The sequence below is a fragment of the Lemur catta genome, chromosome 8 (genome assembly GCF_020740605.2).
Source record: "Lemur catta isolate mLemCat1 chromosome 8, mLemCat1.pri, whole genome shotgun sequence".
Lineage (NCBI taxonomy): Eukaryota > Metazoa > Chordata > Mammalia > Primates > Lemuridae > Lemur > Lemur catta.
In genome coordinates, this window is record NC_059135.1 from 48464790 (window position 1) to 48483110 (window position 18321).

The following is an 18321-nucleotide window of genomic DNA, read 5'->3' on the forward strand; positions in this document are numbered from 1 at the left end:
AGAATATTATGGAGACATTCAGGTCATAAAAGACTGCATAACATTTTAAAACTAGCTCATCTATTATTTGTATACAGTATAGAATGTGCAAAAAATAAACCAGACTCTCCAAATTCTATGTAGTTATAACAGTGTGTGTTGTATAGATACATTCTCAATGTAAACTATTTTGGTAATTTTATGTTGCTGACATTTATTTATGCTGAACTAAGCTATGATCAGTTTCTCTAAATGGAGCCTTAAAACTATACAGCTGTTTTCCAAGACTAAGATTGTTGTTTTTTGGTTATGATCAAACTAATAAATTGAATGGCCTGGTTTAATCACTAGTGTTTCGTGTGCACATTGATGTAGATTTTAAACTAGAAAAGCAGAAAATGAAAGTATGTTTTCTTTGGCAGGCATTTGATGTACTTGGAGGAGTCGAAGCTTACCTTAAGCTCCTTAAATCAGAGGGTTTAAGTCTGCCCGTCTTGGCAGTGAGGCACGCGGAATTACACAGAGAAATTAAAGACTGCACAGCTGATGCTTTGCAAAAGGGACAAACCTTAACCAGCCAACTAGACTCCTGCAGGTGAGTAAAGTCTATTTCTTCCTCAGTGTAACAAGGTTTTTCACAGTTTCCACAAGCTGTGAAAAAATAAGTTGCGTGATTTTTTTTCCTGCTTCTGATGTTTTGCCGCATTATGTTATGGCTTAAGAGGATCTATTGAATTTTGGTCAATAGCGATTCTGAATGAACACAGTGTTGCTCATCCAAAAGTAAGGTCATATTCTCAGCCTGAAGACCTAAAGATGCTAAAGCTTTCTCTTTATGGGTTTCTGAGGAGAGGAGAGGGAATGCACAAAATACAAAAGAGAGCTTTGGTCCCCAAGGCTTTTCATATCCTAGCATCTTCATAGAGGGTCCTCTTCAGTTCTTGAGCCTTGAGTCTATCCTGTCTCTATTTCTTTCTAGAAAAAAGTAAAGTATCAGAATTCCTTTCATTTATGACTCTGGTGGCTCCCCAAGCAAAATTCCAAGTAAAAGGTGATAGCATAAATCCAACTGTATGGGTCCCAAACCCCGTCCCCTTAAACAGTGTGCTAACAGGGTCATTTTTATGAGTATTTTCAGTAAACACATCAGTTGATCTTAGGTTGGGTGGGCATGAAAGGAGACAGGGACCTCAAGAAACAGAGAGAGAGTGCAGTGACAAAGTGTGGGACAGGACAGGGTTGGAAGACAAAGGGGAGATGACAGAGCAGATCGTGGAACAGATGTTGACTAGAAAGAAATGAAAGCAGGGCTTACATTTTGATGGAGAGAGACAAAAATGATTTTCCAGGTGGGTTAAACCAGTTTTTCATCTTCCATATCTACAATCTCCTTGAAACTCCCAAGACATTCAATTTAAAGAACAATAAAATAGGTAGAATGTGGCAAAATCATTTTATTTCTTTTTAAACCCCTTTTTTGCTCTATGTTAGGTGTGTTTAAAAGTGTTGCTTTGGTAAGTTTGGGTTTGGGGAATGTTCTTTCCAGAAGACAGCCTGAATTTGGAAAGAGATGTGGGGCTTGTGATGGTTGCTACGGGACCAGGCACAACAGAGATTAGAAGTAATCCAAGGTCTTCCAGCAAGAACCAAAAAGTTGAGAGTATGAAGACAAATAATTTTCCCCTTTGAAAAACTAACAATAACAACTGTAGCTTCTAAGTTTCTTTGCTTAACTCCAAGCCATGAATCAGGTAATGATGGTGTTCATTAGGCTTCAGGAGTTTCAATGTGTCCCCATATGGGCTCAAAGTATGGATACAGGAGCTCCTCCTTCCCCTCCCCTGCTATAGGTCAGCTTTTCCAGAAATGTGTAAATGTCTTGAGCCATCCAAAATATATCCTAAGGTGTGGAATAGGCACTTATTGTGCCTGGACTGAGGGTACATATTGGACATTTATCTGAGTCGTATGTTGACTGTATAAAGGGATGAGGGCTCCAGGTATAATTGGGAAATGATCTGATCTCAGTTTAGCAAATGGGTCTCAAAGCACAGACAGATGTTATTTCTCTGGTCAGGCTACTCTTTGCTTGCAGTGTGTTTTCTGGCTTTGGGAAGGCTCCTTTCACACATGGGGAGATGAGAATGCAGCCAATGACACTCCCCAGATCTCTGGGGTTCTGTTTGTGTGTTAACCCTTTCTATCTGGAACCCTGCCCCACATGTTCTAGGTGTCTTGACTTCCCCAAAGTCTGATCCCTGTCTTCCTGACTCAGCAAGAACTTCCTTTGGATTCCATCTCTTTGAGTTTTGGTCTAGAAATTGCCTCCCAGGCAGAAAGCTGGTGCAATCATAAAGCTCATCTCATTTGTTTTCCTTCTCTAAGGGATCACTGTCCTGTCCTACCTGTTGTTCAATGTCTGAAAACCATTGTTTCATTTATTTGTCTGTGTTTCTAGTTGTTTAAGGCATGAGGGTAAATCCAGTTTCTGCTTCTTGGCCAGAAACTGAAGCTCCCTTTTCAATGTTGATGTTTAACTCCTGGAGTTAGAAAGGTGGTCACAATGTTTTATTGCTAAACTTTATCCTGTTTGCTCTAATCAGTAATGCTTTATTTTCAATACTTAAATATAAGAAGTAAACTCTTTTTATTTAATATACATTCTATCTTTGAGATTTTATTGACTATTTTTAGCCATTCATTTTGTAATGGTTGACATGCTTATTTATTTAGCTGGTTTCATTCTTTTTGCCTCTTTTGTTCTTTCATGCCTTAATCTCTACATGTATATTATTTTTAAAATGAACAGCCGCAATCCTGTTCTTCAGGAGGCAGACTGGATTTCAATAGAAGAAAAAGTAATCAGGGACCATTTCAAAAAACCTGAAATAATGGTTAGGTAAATGGATTTTAAAAAATAATTAGCAGTCTGGTTTCTGTCAACATCTTAGAGATATAAACTTTCACAGAACTTTGTAAGGTACTTGGTTTCCCTGAGATTTCATAATATTTTATAAATCAATACTATTTCCATTTTGCAGAGGAACTGAAGGTAAAATTGTTTCTTAGCAAAGGACATTTTTGATTCAGAAGGTAGATGTAGAATAAAAATCCACTAAAAATTGAATTGAAATGCATTAGAATCTCCATTACAAACTAGAGCCATGCATGGCTACTGACCTCAATTCCATGCATTCTGTTTGGGACTTGCTTTCCTTCCTCATCTAATGATTCATCTGCTCAGTGACCTGAGTCACCTTATAGGAAAGAAGCAGAACCTAAGAATAAGATTTCTAGTTGCAGCCACTGCTGGAGTTTAGAATGGTGGCAATAGAGATAAATGTAAATTTCAACAGGGAAAAGTACATATTGTTGAACATCACAGTGGCTACTGAATGCCAGTCACACTCCTAGGACACAAGATACTAAGGTTCCTTTTACCAGACACTGAAAAACTGGCATGGATAAGAAACTTAAGACTTAGTGCCAAAGGAGTTTTATTTCAAACATTCTGAGAGCCAAAACAGTGCCATAGCTTTTAAGCTTAATTTCTGTGAACCTCAGTTTCCTCTCTGTAAAATGTATATATGCATTTCATAGAGTTCTTTTTTTTAATTGAATGAGATAGCACCACTCTTGGCACATACAGAGTGCCCAATGAACAGTTACAGTCATGCATCGCTTAATGACAGGGATATGTTCCAAGAAACACGCCGTTAGATGATTTGGTTATTGCACAAACATCACAGAGTGTACTTACACAAACCTAGATGGTACAGCCTACTACACACCTAGGCTAGCCTGTGGCTCCTAGGCTACAAACCTATACAGCATGTTGTGGTACTAAATACTGTAGGCAGTTGTAACACAATGGTAGTTAGTATTTGTGTATCTAAACATATCTAAGCATAGAAAAGGTACAGTTAAATATGGTATAATAATTTTGTAGGACTATAGTCATTGACTGAAACATTGTTATGTGTTTCATGACTATACTTCTTTTTTACTTTCTACATAAAGAGCTTTAAAAACAAAATACTAAGAGTTACATGATTGTTTCAAATGATTACAACAGAGTCACCTGCACCAAATTGTTGTATTCATTTTCACTAACTGGGAAGATTATATTTGAAATAAGATATACATTTATATTAAGGTAATAAAAGGCTTAATTTAGTATTGGGGCAGGTAGGAATTTCAGAGGCCCTTTGATCTGATTTTTTTTTCTGTTAGTAAAAAATAAATATGAACTTAGAAGTTCACTTTTATCAGAGATGAAGCTTCCTCAGTAAATCTGAGACCTTTTCATTGTTGTTCTGCAATTACTACCCTTACTAGACGCACAATGTTTTTTTATCCTGGAACTAAATATATCTGAAGTTTGAGCAGCTTCACAAAACAAATGTTTGTGGTTATTTGTTTCTTTGCCTTTTCTATTTCCTGCCTATAATCTGATGATAATGCTAAGACAGAAGGACAACGGGTTATGTGTGTAAAAAGGGCAAAATATGAGAGGCAACTTCACTTTATAACACCCTGCTCTTGTGGGAACTGATCCAGTCCCGAGATAACTAGCCCAGTCTCCTGAGAAAGACCTTATTCCATCTTAATGACCTGATCACCCCTCAAAGTACCACTGTCCAACACCACCCCACTGGGAGCCAAACCTCAACACGAGCCATGGTGGAAATGAACTATATTCAAATCATGGAAATGGTCAAAGTTAGACTCACAGTGAAGCTGAAAGCCCCGGGCTTCCATCCCTCCTCATCTCTTCCTAGGCATCGTCTTTGAGCACCAAGTCTAAAGAAAGACTAAAGGTGGCCTGCTACTAAGAGAATTCTGCATTTATTAAGCTGTAGGAAGCTGTGGTGATTGGAAATGCTGGGTACCGGACCTGGTGTGAGAGTTAAGTTTTCCATAATGGGACAAAAATGGGAGACCTCATTTTGTTCCTCATTGCATCTTGCAGTGCAAAGTTCAAAAACATACAAACCCCCAGCAAGACCAGGCTACCTTGTGAAGTGTTCATTTGCCTTTCCTGTTTGCTAAAATTAATTTAGAATTTACAAGTAAACTTGCTTCAGAGTTAACTCAATTTCTATCCCTGCACAAAAGACTGAACCCATTTTCATTCTACTATCATGATGGATTTAAGCTTATAAGTTTCATCCTTACTGAATAGTTTGCTTTGATATTACTTTAAGTATTACCTGTTTTGATCTAATACTTAGTACTTTCCCAACATAGATTCTTCATATTTTTATATTTTACAGAGAAATAACATAGGAGTTAATTGGATTTTGCTTTCTTTTCCCACAATTTTCATTTATGTTGGCTACCATTACTTCCTTTGGTTGATTTTGTGGATGGTAATAAACTTTAGACAGAGCATGGTCCATTCATTCATTTGTTTGTTCATTCTAAAAATATTTATTGAGTGTCTTTTGTAAATCAGATGTTCCCAAGCTTCTAATGTGATGGGTAAAGTGTCTGTCCTCATGCTGATTACAATATTCTGGTAACAATAAACAGTCAATCAAGAAATAAATAAGATGCTCTTACACAACAATGAATGCTATGAAAATAATTTAAAAGTGAAATGGGATAGAGTGACTTTGAGGAGGGGACTGTTTCAGACATTGTTGTCAGAATGCTCTAAGGAAGAAGATGCTACCGTGCACATAGCTGGGAGATGAGTGGACCAGGCAGAGCAACAGCAAGGACAGTGTGGCTGGAGGAGCAGGTGGCAAGGGGAGAAGGGCATAGGACAAGGCCAAAGAGCTAGCTGGGAGTCAGACTATATACAAAGGCTCATTAGCAATAATGGCAAACACTTGTGTACTTTAGATGCATTAATGATTTTAATCCTTAAAACTATGCTGCAATATGGGAACTACTGTTATCCTTGTCCCTGTTCTGCAGATGAAAAACTGGGGCACAGAGAAGTTCAATAACTTGCCCTATGGCCTGTCACACAGCAGTAAAAGGTGGAGTGTGTACTTGCATGCCAGTCTGAATCCCTTTGTTCAGTTGCTAGCTCTCTGTCTTTCTACTCTTTTCATTGAACTTTAATCGATAACAAGGAGCCTGGTCACTTAGTGAACATAGATTCTTTTTTTATTCTAGTGCACTTAAAATATACTCCATCTACCTTCTAGTTTCAAATCAAGTCCCACCTATGCTGTAAAGTTTTTCTTTCTTTCAGTTCATTTCAAAAATTGTTGAGTGTACTTATGAGCATCTTCCATGATCTACCAGCACCAAGCCTCAAGGACAGTCAAAGGCATATAAAATGACCCCGAATCTCCTGAACCTTTCTAGTGTCTGGTCAGGGAGCTGCACGTGTAGGGAGTGTGCTCCGGAATGAGGGGGCTGTGGGCACAAGTGGGTGTTGGGGTCACTTATTCAGAGAATGGAAACACAGTCCTAAATTTTGTGATCAGGACAGGCCAAGTGAAGGAGTGAGATTGGAGAGGTCCATGAATGGTTGTTGAGTTTGGTGGGCTGAGATGGGTGAAGGGTCTATATCTTCAAGCGAAGATGAACAGAATCAATATTCACCGCATAACACTTTCTTTAAATCCCTTTGTATTTGTCACATCTATCTCGTGGCTTCACTTTTCATCCTGTGCTGGGCTGAATCATTCCTCAGTTGTTTCACTTGTGACAATATCATCTCCTCATCCAGACCATGGTATCACCTTGAGGGCTGAAACTACTCAGGGAACTTGTTTTACCTTCCTTGGGTACTTATATTACATTAGTATTCCATACTAGGCGACTTGATTTGAAATGTTAAGGGGCTGGCATGACATTAAAGGAAAGCCCTTATCATAGCGAAAATATTTTAAAAGATCTCAAATGGAAAACAAACAAAAAACTATGTCTATTCTCCAACAAAATAAACAAATTTCACTTGCCTAATAGATTCATCTATGATTGCATTTTATAAGAACTGCACCAAGCATTTAAGAACTTAAAAATAACTGGCTTTAAAGGGGTTTGATGATGCATTTAGATGGTAAATGTCAGATACTAAAATTTAGGAAATTACAAAGTTGAGTTCTTATGACAGTCTTAACTCAGCCACTTTGCAAATATTTTCATGTCTATATTAAGCTGTTCTTTTTAGAGGTTGAGTAAATGTCATAACTGCAATCCGGGCCTGTTAACACTGTTTAGATTTTTATCATTCTGAAACTCTTAGTATGGAAGGTTCCAAAAGTCCACACTTCCCATGAAATCTAGAAGTCACTACATTAGGTTCTTGTAGAATATCTATGTGACTCCAACATGAATGTATTCATTTGTGATGGTGACACTGTGACGTGAAGTAGCAAGGATCCCTGAGTAAAAAGACCTAGACACGCAGAGCCTACAGAGGAAGGCTGACTAGAGAGGCAGAAATCTCTGCCCTGGACGACTGAGGAGGAGTTTTTGAGAGCTCAGAAAAGAGAAAGGGAGAGATGTGAGTGGACACATTTATGAACAAGACTGTCATCACAGTGCTATTTATTATAACGGTTCAAACCCAAAAAACCACCTAAATATTCCCAGAAAATAGGGAGAAGTTTTAATAGTTTAAGGGCAAGCACATCATGGAATATCCTAAGCACATATGAAAATGTTTTTTAAGGATATTTAAAGACAGAGAATATCCTCTCAATATAATGTCAAGTGGGTATAAATGAGACACAAATTATAAATATGGCAGAATGCTAACTTTGTGTGTGTGTGTGTGTGTGTGTTGGGGGCGAGGGGAGGACTGAAAAAAAGAAAACTTTTTTGGAAGGAAATACATTAAAATGTATTTTTATATTTTCCAAATAATCTCGAATGAGTATGTTCATCTATTTTGGTCTTGCTGTGCTCTTTTTATCTGAGTACTTAATGTCATAAATCATGAAAAATTTCAGCAATTATCTTTTTAAATAATGCTTTCCTCCTATTCCCTTTCTCCTCTTCTCTTATACCTTCTATTAGAAGTCTCAGTCTGTTTTTCAGTTCTCTGAACTGTCTTTCATATTTTTATTCCTTTAACTCTTTGTGTTGCATTCACAGTAAGCCCTTAGACTATGTTCTCTTTTGTTAATTTTTTCTGTGTTTTCATTCATTGATTATTTTTTTTTTTAGTTTTAGTAAACATATTGTTTTTGTTTCTAGGATTTCTAATTAATTTTTTCATATTCAATTTTGTTTTATTTCTGACTTTTTGTTTCAAAGTTTCTTGTTCTTTCATTATTGGTGTTGAATGTTCCTTTATTTCTCTGATCTCAGACATATTTATTTTAGAGTCATTTTCAGATGGCTCAACTTATCTTCATTTCAACTAGAGTACGGTGATCTCTTGATTGTTGAGTGTCATAAGTTTGCTTTTCCTGGCGTGTTTTGCAATTTTGGATGGCACTCTCACTTGGAGTTGGGGTGGGGGGGTTGTTCTTTGGCTTTGTTTTGGTTGCTTTCTTCTCTCTTCTTTGTTCTTTCCTCCTTAACAGCTTTGCCATGACTTCCACCTAGACTCACAAGGCTTCCAGTCCAGAATCAGTCTTCTGTTGTTTGATCAAGGTCACACAGCTCCCATGAAGGTATTGTGGCTCTCAGAGATGCAATCGGGAAACCAGGAGAGGGCTTGGTGTGGTTCCTGACTGCCCTGCTATATCTGATTCTATGACCCCCAGGATCAGTTGGCTGCAGTATTTTCCAACCTCCTTTTACAGCAGGGAGAATCCCATCCCTGGTACTGATTTCAGGTAGAATCTTAGCTCTGGTACTGTTCACATAGGACACGGATATTGGTCTCTACGGCCTCAGAGGAATTGAACTTCTGGCCATCCCTACATGCTTCTGGACCAGAGTCCAGGAGCCCTGTAGCTTCAGCACCACTTACTGCTTTCTGTTTCCCCATTGTCATGTACAAATAAAAAATGTGTGTGTGTGTGTGTGTGTGTGTGTGTGTGTGTGTGTGTGATATACATTTGGTGGGGAGAGCTTCTCAAAGTACATAACTTAAATCAGAAAAAACTTTATTGTAACAAATATGCATTTCACTTCTACAGTGCAAATGGCACTTTTTCAAAGTAGGGATGAGAACTAGAGAGCAGCAGTTGTTTCCTCCAAAATAAAGACAATCATAAACATGGAAAGACACTGTTGGGGTTCCTGTTAAAAGAAGCAGTGAGCTAAAGATAAGGAAGATTTATTTTTCCATAGACAAAAAGAAAAATACGGTCAGCTGATCCCTTCTGATGAGACAGAGTAAGCTGTCAAGTACTTACCATCTGGTTCCGCTCCTAATCCAGATGGGCTGCCAATAGTAATTTATGAAAGGTTTGAAAGCAACTTGCCATTCTCGGAAAAGAATCATTAGAACACACTGACATTGGGATTTGCTCCCCTCCCGCAGCCTGATTTGCAGCAAACGCAAAGACAGAGCAACTGCTTCCATACAGTAGATAGCACATTCTATTATTGAACCAGAAGTCAATCTGTCTCTGTTCCTTGAGGGAGAAAAAAAAACCAATCATTTTTCTTCCCCCTTCCCTCCCCTCTATTGGCTCAGTGAATAAGGGAGAAAATGTTCCCATTATGGAGTTTCTAACAAATGCCTGAAGAAGCCTTCAGAGTCTGTCATTCTCTGAGTATCTGCGATGCTTGGAACAGTCAAGTCAACATCAGGACTAATCTGATGTGCCACATGCTCACACCACAGACAGGCATCATCTAATCCATTCTTATCAAGAAAGCCCAAAGGTCAGTCAGTATTTCCCATGCAAAGCAGAGCCACAGATTGTTAGAGCTAGAAGTCTTCCCCATCGTTAGCCCTCTCCCAGCCAGTCAGGATGTGTATGAGCGGTGTTGCTTCAGAATCAGAACAAAATAGAAGGACACTACCTTTTGGTTCAAGCAAATTTCTGTTAACCCATTGGCAGTTCTTGTCCCATCGTTAATTTCATATGACTAAAGTAACAGAACTCATTCCTTGGTGATGGATAAAATGCTATTAATTTATTTTCAGTCTATGTAAGAATTGCTGGCAAAGAGTGGGGTCAGAACTTTCCTTTGGTCATGCCACCTGCTGTTTGGGCACCAAGGAAATTGTCAATATGCATGCTATACGTGTTTTTAAATGTTTTAGAATGTTCAAACAGAAAGTCTTGAATCATTGTATAAAGTTTCTCACTGGAAATGATGGAATCAGGGCTAGTTGTAGCCTGCAGATTAGGCTTTCACTAAGAAGGAATAGTAAAGGGCAGGAGCAGCCCTGGGACTAGGAGTGTGGCAGATACAGTCCAGCTGGGAGTCAGGGAAAGGGATGCGCTTACTGCCCGATCAGACAGAGATGACCTAGCCCAGGGTGTAGAGAGAGGGAAATAGGAACTAGCTAGATAACTGAGATGACTGGGAACTTCTCTTACCTAGAAGGGGTCTAAGCCACAAGTGGGGGTGGGCACACCCTGGCCAGGCAATGATGCACAGCACAGCAAAGTAAGTCAGCCCGTCCCTCTAAGGCGTAAGCAGAGGAGGGAAGTATCAGCTGAACCAAGCTATCCAGGATAAACTTGGTTTAACCTAACTACAAATGCTAAAGCATACCAAAGAGGAAAGTGGGCAGTCTTTGGATAGCCTAAAACTTCTATAAGTGGCCAAAAGTACAAAGTCGTCATTGTTTAAAAACTACTGGACACTATCACTATGACATTTTAAATATGGTGACCGTGTATATGTTCTTCTTAATCTTTAAATCTATGTGTTCTCTTCCCTTCAATATTGATTAGAGAGTACTTTATCTAATTTGAAAATGTGCATTGATCTCCTACTGCTTATGAGGCTATGCGTTCAGGGATGCAAGGGATATGAGAATGAATAGGACACGAGCCATTTCCCTTAAAGAACTTACAATGCAATAGATATACTTGACAAGGCACAAATCACCACAAAATGAGACAAAATCTCCTAGCTCATTGAAAAACAAAAACAGATCCTATTTGGTTTGCTGCAATTCATCTAAATTTGTAGGTTGCTAAAAAGTAATACTTTTATGGAAAGAATGCTTGATTTGGCTCTCTTTCCCCATTTTCCATGTTCTGTGCTGGAGGGCCCCTCAAAACATGTATTAATAGTAATTTGAACAGGTTATTATGCTGTGCCCCTCTAGTGGCCACTTTGTAAACTGCAGCAGACATTGCATTACCTAGAGAAGCCTGCCAATTTCAAAACAGCATGTCAGCCAGGCCAACCCTGTTTCAGTGAAAGCCAACAACGTTCAACTCAAGGGAACGTGAAATTTTGGAGGAAAACAATACCCCCCACCCATGTCATCTGTCACAGACCCAGAAAAGGTACTATGAGGTGGTAAAGAATGTAGACGCCGAGACCAGATGAACAGCTTCAAATCCTGGCTCTGCCATTTTGCAGATGAGCAGACTGAGAATAACAATGGTACCCAGCTCATACGGTTGTTATGAGAATTAGAAGAGCGACTACTTAAAACATTAAGAGTGGTGCCTCATCACAGTAAGAGCTCAATAATTGTTTTTATTAGTTGTTGTTACAGTATTTTATGGTAAAAACTAAACCGGTGTCGTCTGTATTTCCTTAAATTTCCTGAAAGTAAGATTTAAAACTAATCATTAATTCAGTAAAAATTATTAAATATGGTAAGTATATATATTTGGGTATCAAGGAGACATGACTTTAAATGAGATCTTTGCTATTTACTAGTTGTGTGTCTGTAGGGCAAGTTATTTCACTACTGGAGCCTCAGTTTCATTGGCTAAAAATTGGAGTTATTGATAACATTTTGATTCCTGACAAAGTTATTTTAAGGATTCTATAAATTATTGCATGCAATGCCCTGAACAAAGTGACATGTTTGTTGCAAGAATTTATTAAATAACAGCTATTATTAAGGTTGTAGGCAAAGCTATAAGATGTGTGAATCCATAATCTATATTTTCCACAGCACTATACAATTGAGTAATGTCATTTTAGAGGCAATTAAATTTCAGATTTGAATAGCCAAAGAGGAGACTAGATTCAGTGTGAGTGTTGAATTAGAGCATCATAATTAAAACAAAATAGGGATTCAAGAGGGAAATTTGAGAGGGGTGGGGATGCTTGAGCAAGTTCAGGTCAGAGCCAGTAGTTCTGAGTTCTGGTACCTAAGACATCATGGCTGGGACTTATGGATAAGCCCAAGAATCTGGCTGACAGCCATATTTTTGGGAAAAGAACAAGAAATAATATATATATTATAAAATATATATAATAAATATATATATATATATAGAGAGAGAGAGAGCATAGGAATCAAGAGGTTTGGCTGGACCTGGTTACTGAAGACTGGTTTCCCCCAGGGAGCAGCTTACTCAAAATTTGCACTCCTCTCCCAACTACTCCTCCTTGGGATCGGGGAGGCCCCTACTCCAAGTCCGGTTAGTAAAACAGACTCTGACTGCAATGGATGCAGAAGGCGTGGCACAACGCACGGCAACTCAGGTGGGAGTAAGCATCTTCCATCTCGGTCTACACTGTTCTTTGCCAGATTCTACTTTCTGAATTTTATCAATCGTTTCCAAATTCCTCTTATTTAATCAATGCCATTTTCTGCCATTTTCAGCCGTATTTCTTTTCCACATGTTTGCCCATTTCCTATCACAAGCTTTGTTCTCTATACCTTCTTTCCCAAGGCCACATACTCAATGTATCTTTCTCATTCCAGATTTCCATATTCTGCCCAAAACTTGGAACCTGTAGTATACAGGACAACTGGGCTTTTAAGTGCCTTTTTAGCGTATTATATCTCAAAGTCTAAAAACTAGTCAAAATATATGATTAATATTACCAATACACTGCTTTTATAGAGTTCATGGAAATAATTCTCAATAATACATGAGAAAAATCTCCTGATGTCTTGATTATTCTTCACTATCTCTGAATATTAAAATGTAAAATAAGTTGTTTTTAATGTAACATCAGTGGAACATTATGTGCCAGGAATAAGATTTCTCATAGTGGTTTTGTATTTTCCCCCAATTAGATTTATCTGGGACTCCTGTGGTACCCACAGGACACAGCTGAGTGTTTCTCTCCTCTTTTAGCAGCTTCATTGTCATTCCAGGGAGGTGACATTACTTCTGAGCCATTTGGGATTTTGCCCTCATTTCATTACTAATTAAATTCATTTTTACAGAGTCATAAATTAATTATTTGAGGTAAAATTACTAAAATCTGTACTTCGTTCCAAGATCTTTTTTAACTTTGGGTAATTAAATTTAAGAGTTATCATGTTAATCTTTATTAGCACAGTATGTGAAGGAAATGACTGAGGGGAAATGAAAGGCGTCCACTTCTTAAATAGTAGGATAGTCTCTGTCTTAGGGATAGGTTTAAAAATTAAAATGTGCTCATTCCATCAGCAATGTTCTCTCGATGTTCTGTAATTCTAGCATGCTAGCTTGGACTGGTTAGGAAATATGTTAAGATAGCTTTAGACTGGAGCAACAAAGGTCCAACTCAAAGTTCATTCACTGCTTTAAAGGCATTTTCATTTTATGACCTCTCGTATCATTTTTTTTTTTTTCTCATGAGGCCAGCACAGGTCAAAAATGATAATGTGAGACTTGGTTTCCTTCTTATGAACAAGCATATTTAATTCCTATCTGTCAGTGATAACTTGGTTTTCAACTAATGAATCCAGCCTTGAGCATTCATAATCACGGAAGGACCTTAGTGTTATATAAATATTTTACCCTATTGGATTAGTAAATGCTTTGTTAATTGGCTGATCCACATTTCTATTCAAATAACATCTTTAGATAAATGAAGCTTTTAAGTAACACCCTCAGGAAAACGCTTGGCAAACGTGCTGTGCCTTTTGCCTTAAGGTTCTCAAGATATCTTAGAGAAATATTAAAAAGCAAATCTTTAGAAAAGAAGATTAGACCTTGTTGCAAAAGCCCATAACTCATATTCTCCCTCAGGATGGACTGACAAAACAAAGAAACATGATTTGGTTTTGCTCTTTGCTTTACCAGAATGATAGCTACTTAACTTCTATTATCCTGCAGCTGATAACTTTTATCAACTCCTACCCAACATGAAAGTGGATCTGTTTTCAAATGTTCCCTGTTCCTGGGGCTTCTACATCGGCGTAGAGTGAACTAACAGGTGACTTGTTCCGTTCAGCTCTCGGGTGACCGGCGTCCACGAGATGATGGGATGCATTAAGAGACGAGTGGATGACCTGACCCAACAGTGTTCAGCGCACAAGGAGTTTGCTCTTAAGAAACAACAATTAACAGCCGCAGTGGAGGGTTACCTAAGGAAGGTAGTTTCCCAAAATAAAACCTAAACTTCTAATTTGGTGATAATAGATGGTATGGCAACTCCAGTGTGTGGGCATGGTGGGAGGATGGGGGGTGTCTCCTGAGGCTTCTCTTATGTTCCACATTAGGTCCTACCATTGAGCAAGACAGAGCTGTACTTCACTGTTGCTCATCAACCATCCCTGCCCCAGTTTGCTGAAACTAGACATCAGATCCTATCTGCCACTTCAAGCCTGAACATATATACACAAAGGCAGTTCTTGCTTTGTACAATACTGTGTCAACTGAATTATGTACATATTGGAATAAGGTACTTGATTTACATATTCTGGGCGTGATTCTGATATGCACATTTTTCGGTTGACATGGTAACATTCAACAGGAAGACTGCAGTTAGATAGATAGATAGGTACCAAAAATTATGAGTTTTGGGTTTTCCCAGTAATAAATGGCCATTATGATTCTTTGTTGAACTAGACCAGTGCAAGAGGACATAGTCACTCTGCATAAAAGCATACTTGTGCAAATCTTCTGTGGAGAGTGAATACAACAGCCTGGTATCAGAGAATTTTATTTCCTATTTTCAAAGGGAATAAAACCAGGGAGCTACATAATTCAACTAAATAAAAAATTACTTATCTATAAATGGGATATATAACAAAAATTAGTAATACCTCATGACATTAATGCTAATGAGCCTTGCTGCAGAAGCTGGGTCTCGATTTTTCAATTATGTTTTCATTTGATACAATAGACTTACGTGCCTGAACTTACAGAAATAGAATTAGTAGACTACACTGGAGAGGACATTAAATATCAATGTCTATTTAAATGGATTACCCAGCTGTTATTGATCCAGAAACTTGGGAATTTGAGCCTTGTTCTGATGCCTGGGTCCAGGGAGCTTCCAAATATGGCGGGCAGCTGTGGTGCTGCATTCCCCAGAGCTAGAGAGTCAAGCTAATTTAGTGGTGGTGGAAAACACAACAGAAACTCAAACAGCTGTTGCTACTGGTCTTATTGCCAATTCAGAGCCAGTTTGACTCTGGGGAGTATGGACTCTAGGTAGAGCAAGGGGACAAGGGATGTATTAATAACTTGAATGGAACAGAATCCTTTAAGGGTACTTTCATTCATTGATTCAAATGTACTGAAGATCAAATTATAGTCCCCCAAGTTCACCAATGAAATGACCTAAGTATGTCCCTGTGTTTTACTATTACATATACAGGGTAAGCTGCTTCCCTAGAGTCCCTCAACCCTAAATATAGCAACCAGCAGGGTGGTCTAATAACCATGCTCTGGACTTCTGGCTTCAAAATGTGCCTGTAAATTGGGTCCCATTCAACGGACAGATTAATTCATCTCTGCTGATGTGTTAGTAAGTTCACTATCCTTTGTAGGTAATATAGATAATAAGTTTTTAAAGGATGTAGATAACTGCTTATATCTCATTGTTGTTAGTAAAAGAAATATCTTTATACCTATCCCCTCTGTCAGTAGTTCTCTAGTATTGCCTCATATGAAGAGCAGATTATTAAAATATGAAATTCTGAAATATTTAAAACTATTTTAGATTAAAATTGGTATTATATATTTAAAGTACATTGAAAATATATAGGGTAATATTTATCTTTCTTATACATATGCATGCATATATGTAAAAATATATTACTAAGACTGCAATATATTCTTTATTCCTAAAGGTGGAAATGTCAATTCAGAAAATCAGTCCAATACTTTCTAATGCAATGGATGTTGGTTCCAGCCTTTCTGATTCAGAGAAGATTTTAAATGAATATCTGGACCTAGATATCCAAGTTAAGGTAAATAAAGTAATTATTATTATGGCTATGATTTTGTAAATATGATTTTTTATATTCAATAGTTATAAAATGTAATCCTAGCTCCCTTGAAAGTTGCAATTTTAAATTAGTATGTAGCAAATAATGACTTAAGAATTCATACTATTATGTATGTCTAAATTATTTATATTTATATCTACATTTATTAGTGTGTTTGACCTCACTCAAACTCAGCATTACAACCTGGTATTAAACATTCATTCGGCTCCTTTTTCTTGCCTGGGCAGTGTTAGCAACTCCTTTTTGAGATGCCAGAGGAAGGGAGTATGTTTCTCCAAGACTATTTGTGATTTTCTCCTAGAGCAAGTTATTTTGAAAAAAAAAAAAAAAAAAACAATTACTAGAAGCAACATATATTATTGCAAGATTCCAGGGAGGCAAATAAAAACACAACCTTGTTTGCATACTCAAAATTCAGAGACAGAAAGTGCCCCACCCCAACCCTCCAGCACCTTCTCTAGCTTCCTCCTACCCCTTTCACATAGGACTTAGGTTCAAAGAGTCCTGCTAGCAGCTCCAAATCTGCACCGAAGTCCCTGCCTGCCCCGACAGGGTTTAGGAAGGTGAGTCATGTGCCCTCCCCTGGCTCTTCCAGGTAGGCAAGAAAAGCCCTGTTACTCCAGTTCTTAGCAGAAGAGCCTCATTCCCAGACTGCGCCCCCACCGGAAACTCACAGAAGCACCAGTTTTTTTAATGGGGTGCTTTTTATTCATTATTTCAAATGCTTGAAACTTACACTCAATTTTATTTTTTATTTAAAAAATTTTAGAAATGGCGAGGAGATTGCATAAGAAGAAATTCTCCACTTCTCTCCTTCCCGGAGTGCTATCAGGAAGCAGAGCTTGTAAATTAAAATTGCCGTCATTCAACACAGTACTTGGGAAGCATACTAAACACTCGTAGGGAAACAATCTCTCCTTGCTGCAAATGAGAGTGAAGCTTTTTTCTTTCATTTTGCTTGATTTCTACCTTGGTCTCACATGAAATTTTATATGGCTCTTTCTATGACAATTATATATGTCATGCCTACATTACCTACTCATCCATTTAATCAGTGGCTAGAGTTCACATGCCAGAAATTGCACTCAGAAGAAAATATAGGTGAGCAGCCCTAAGCAAAAGTCAAATTCGCTGACTTTTGAGGTGGTTTAGGCCTGATATGTGATGTTTCCCCCACACCTGCTTAAAAACCTTTCTAGATAGAGATTAAATAACTGATATGTAATCTTTTTGTAAATTAAAAACCAACAAACAAGTTTTGCAAATTTGCCATCTCTTTATATAACAAACTTTGTTTAAGAATTTGCTAGAGCTCTTGTTGAATTTCATAAAGCAATTCTTATGAATAATTAATTTACTTAAATTATTTAAAACATTTCTGCCATTTTGTCTTACAATCTTTCATACCAAACAACCTTTCTTCTATTTGTGATACAGAAAACAGAATGCTCTAAATGAGAAGTGTAGCTGATTGAGCCAAAGAATAACTGGAGGTGGTTTTCATTTTAAAATGCCTTATTTTATTTTTAGAAATTTCAAAGTTGTACCTTTCTTTTATTGAGGAGATTCTTGGTCCAAGTTCAATTAATAATCGTAATAGATGGATGCGTAAAGTGTAATGAAATGTGAATGTTCGTGATTCCCCTGTCAGTGTATGACCTCTTGTGCTTTGCCTTTATAGGAGACATCACATGAATTAGAAGCAGCTGCAAAAATCATGACGGAGAAAAATGAATTTGAACCTGATGAAGTGGCGTCACTTTCTTCTAAAATTAAATGGCTAGAGGAAGAATTAAACATATTTGGCCAAAGCATCAGCTCCAGGTCACGAGTGCTGCACACTTTTGTGGCATTTCTAAAGTCATCAGAGGAGGTACGGTACTATGTGCTAACTGTCTTCCGCAGGGACCCTGCCCATGTTCCTGCTTTCCATGGGGATATGATCTCTGCCCTGGTGAGTAGTTCTAGATCCTCTACCCCAGTGCATGGACTCACTTTGTAGGCCTTTTATTTTTCAAGGCACCATACAAAGGCTCAAAGAGTAGGTCGTTTTACTAAAAAAATATATACACATGTGTATGTATAGATAGGTGTATGCAAAAACAAACAAAGTGGTTGTACTAGAGCATTTTTTTCTATGTCCTACA

General features: G+C 37.9%; 1 protein-coding gene across 20 annotated transcripts in view; it reads left to right on the top strand.

Annotated features, from left to right (window-relative positions):
- The window catches only part of CCDC141 (coiled-coil domain containing 141), a 178271-nt gene that overhangs the window by 103979 nt on the left and 55971 nt on the right, over positions 1-18321 (top strand). For all 20 annotated transcript variants that reach the window (XR_006736829.1, XR_006736828.1, XR_006736830.1 and 17 more), the window contains 4 exons: positions 402-574; positions 14170-14311; positions 16016-16135; positions 17856-18047. Coding sequence is in view for 17 of the 20 variants with exons in the window: in XM_045559122.1 (XP_045415078.1) it covers positions 402-574; positions 14170-14311; positions 16016-16135; positions 17856-18047 (627 nt within the window). In the remaining 3 variants the exon portion in view is untranslated. The remainder of the gene's footprint in view (positions 1-401; positions 575-14169; positions 14312-16015; positions 16136-17855; positions 18048-18321) is intronic.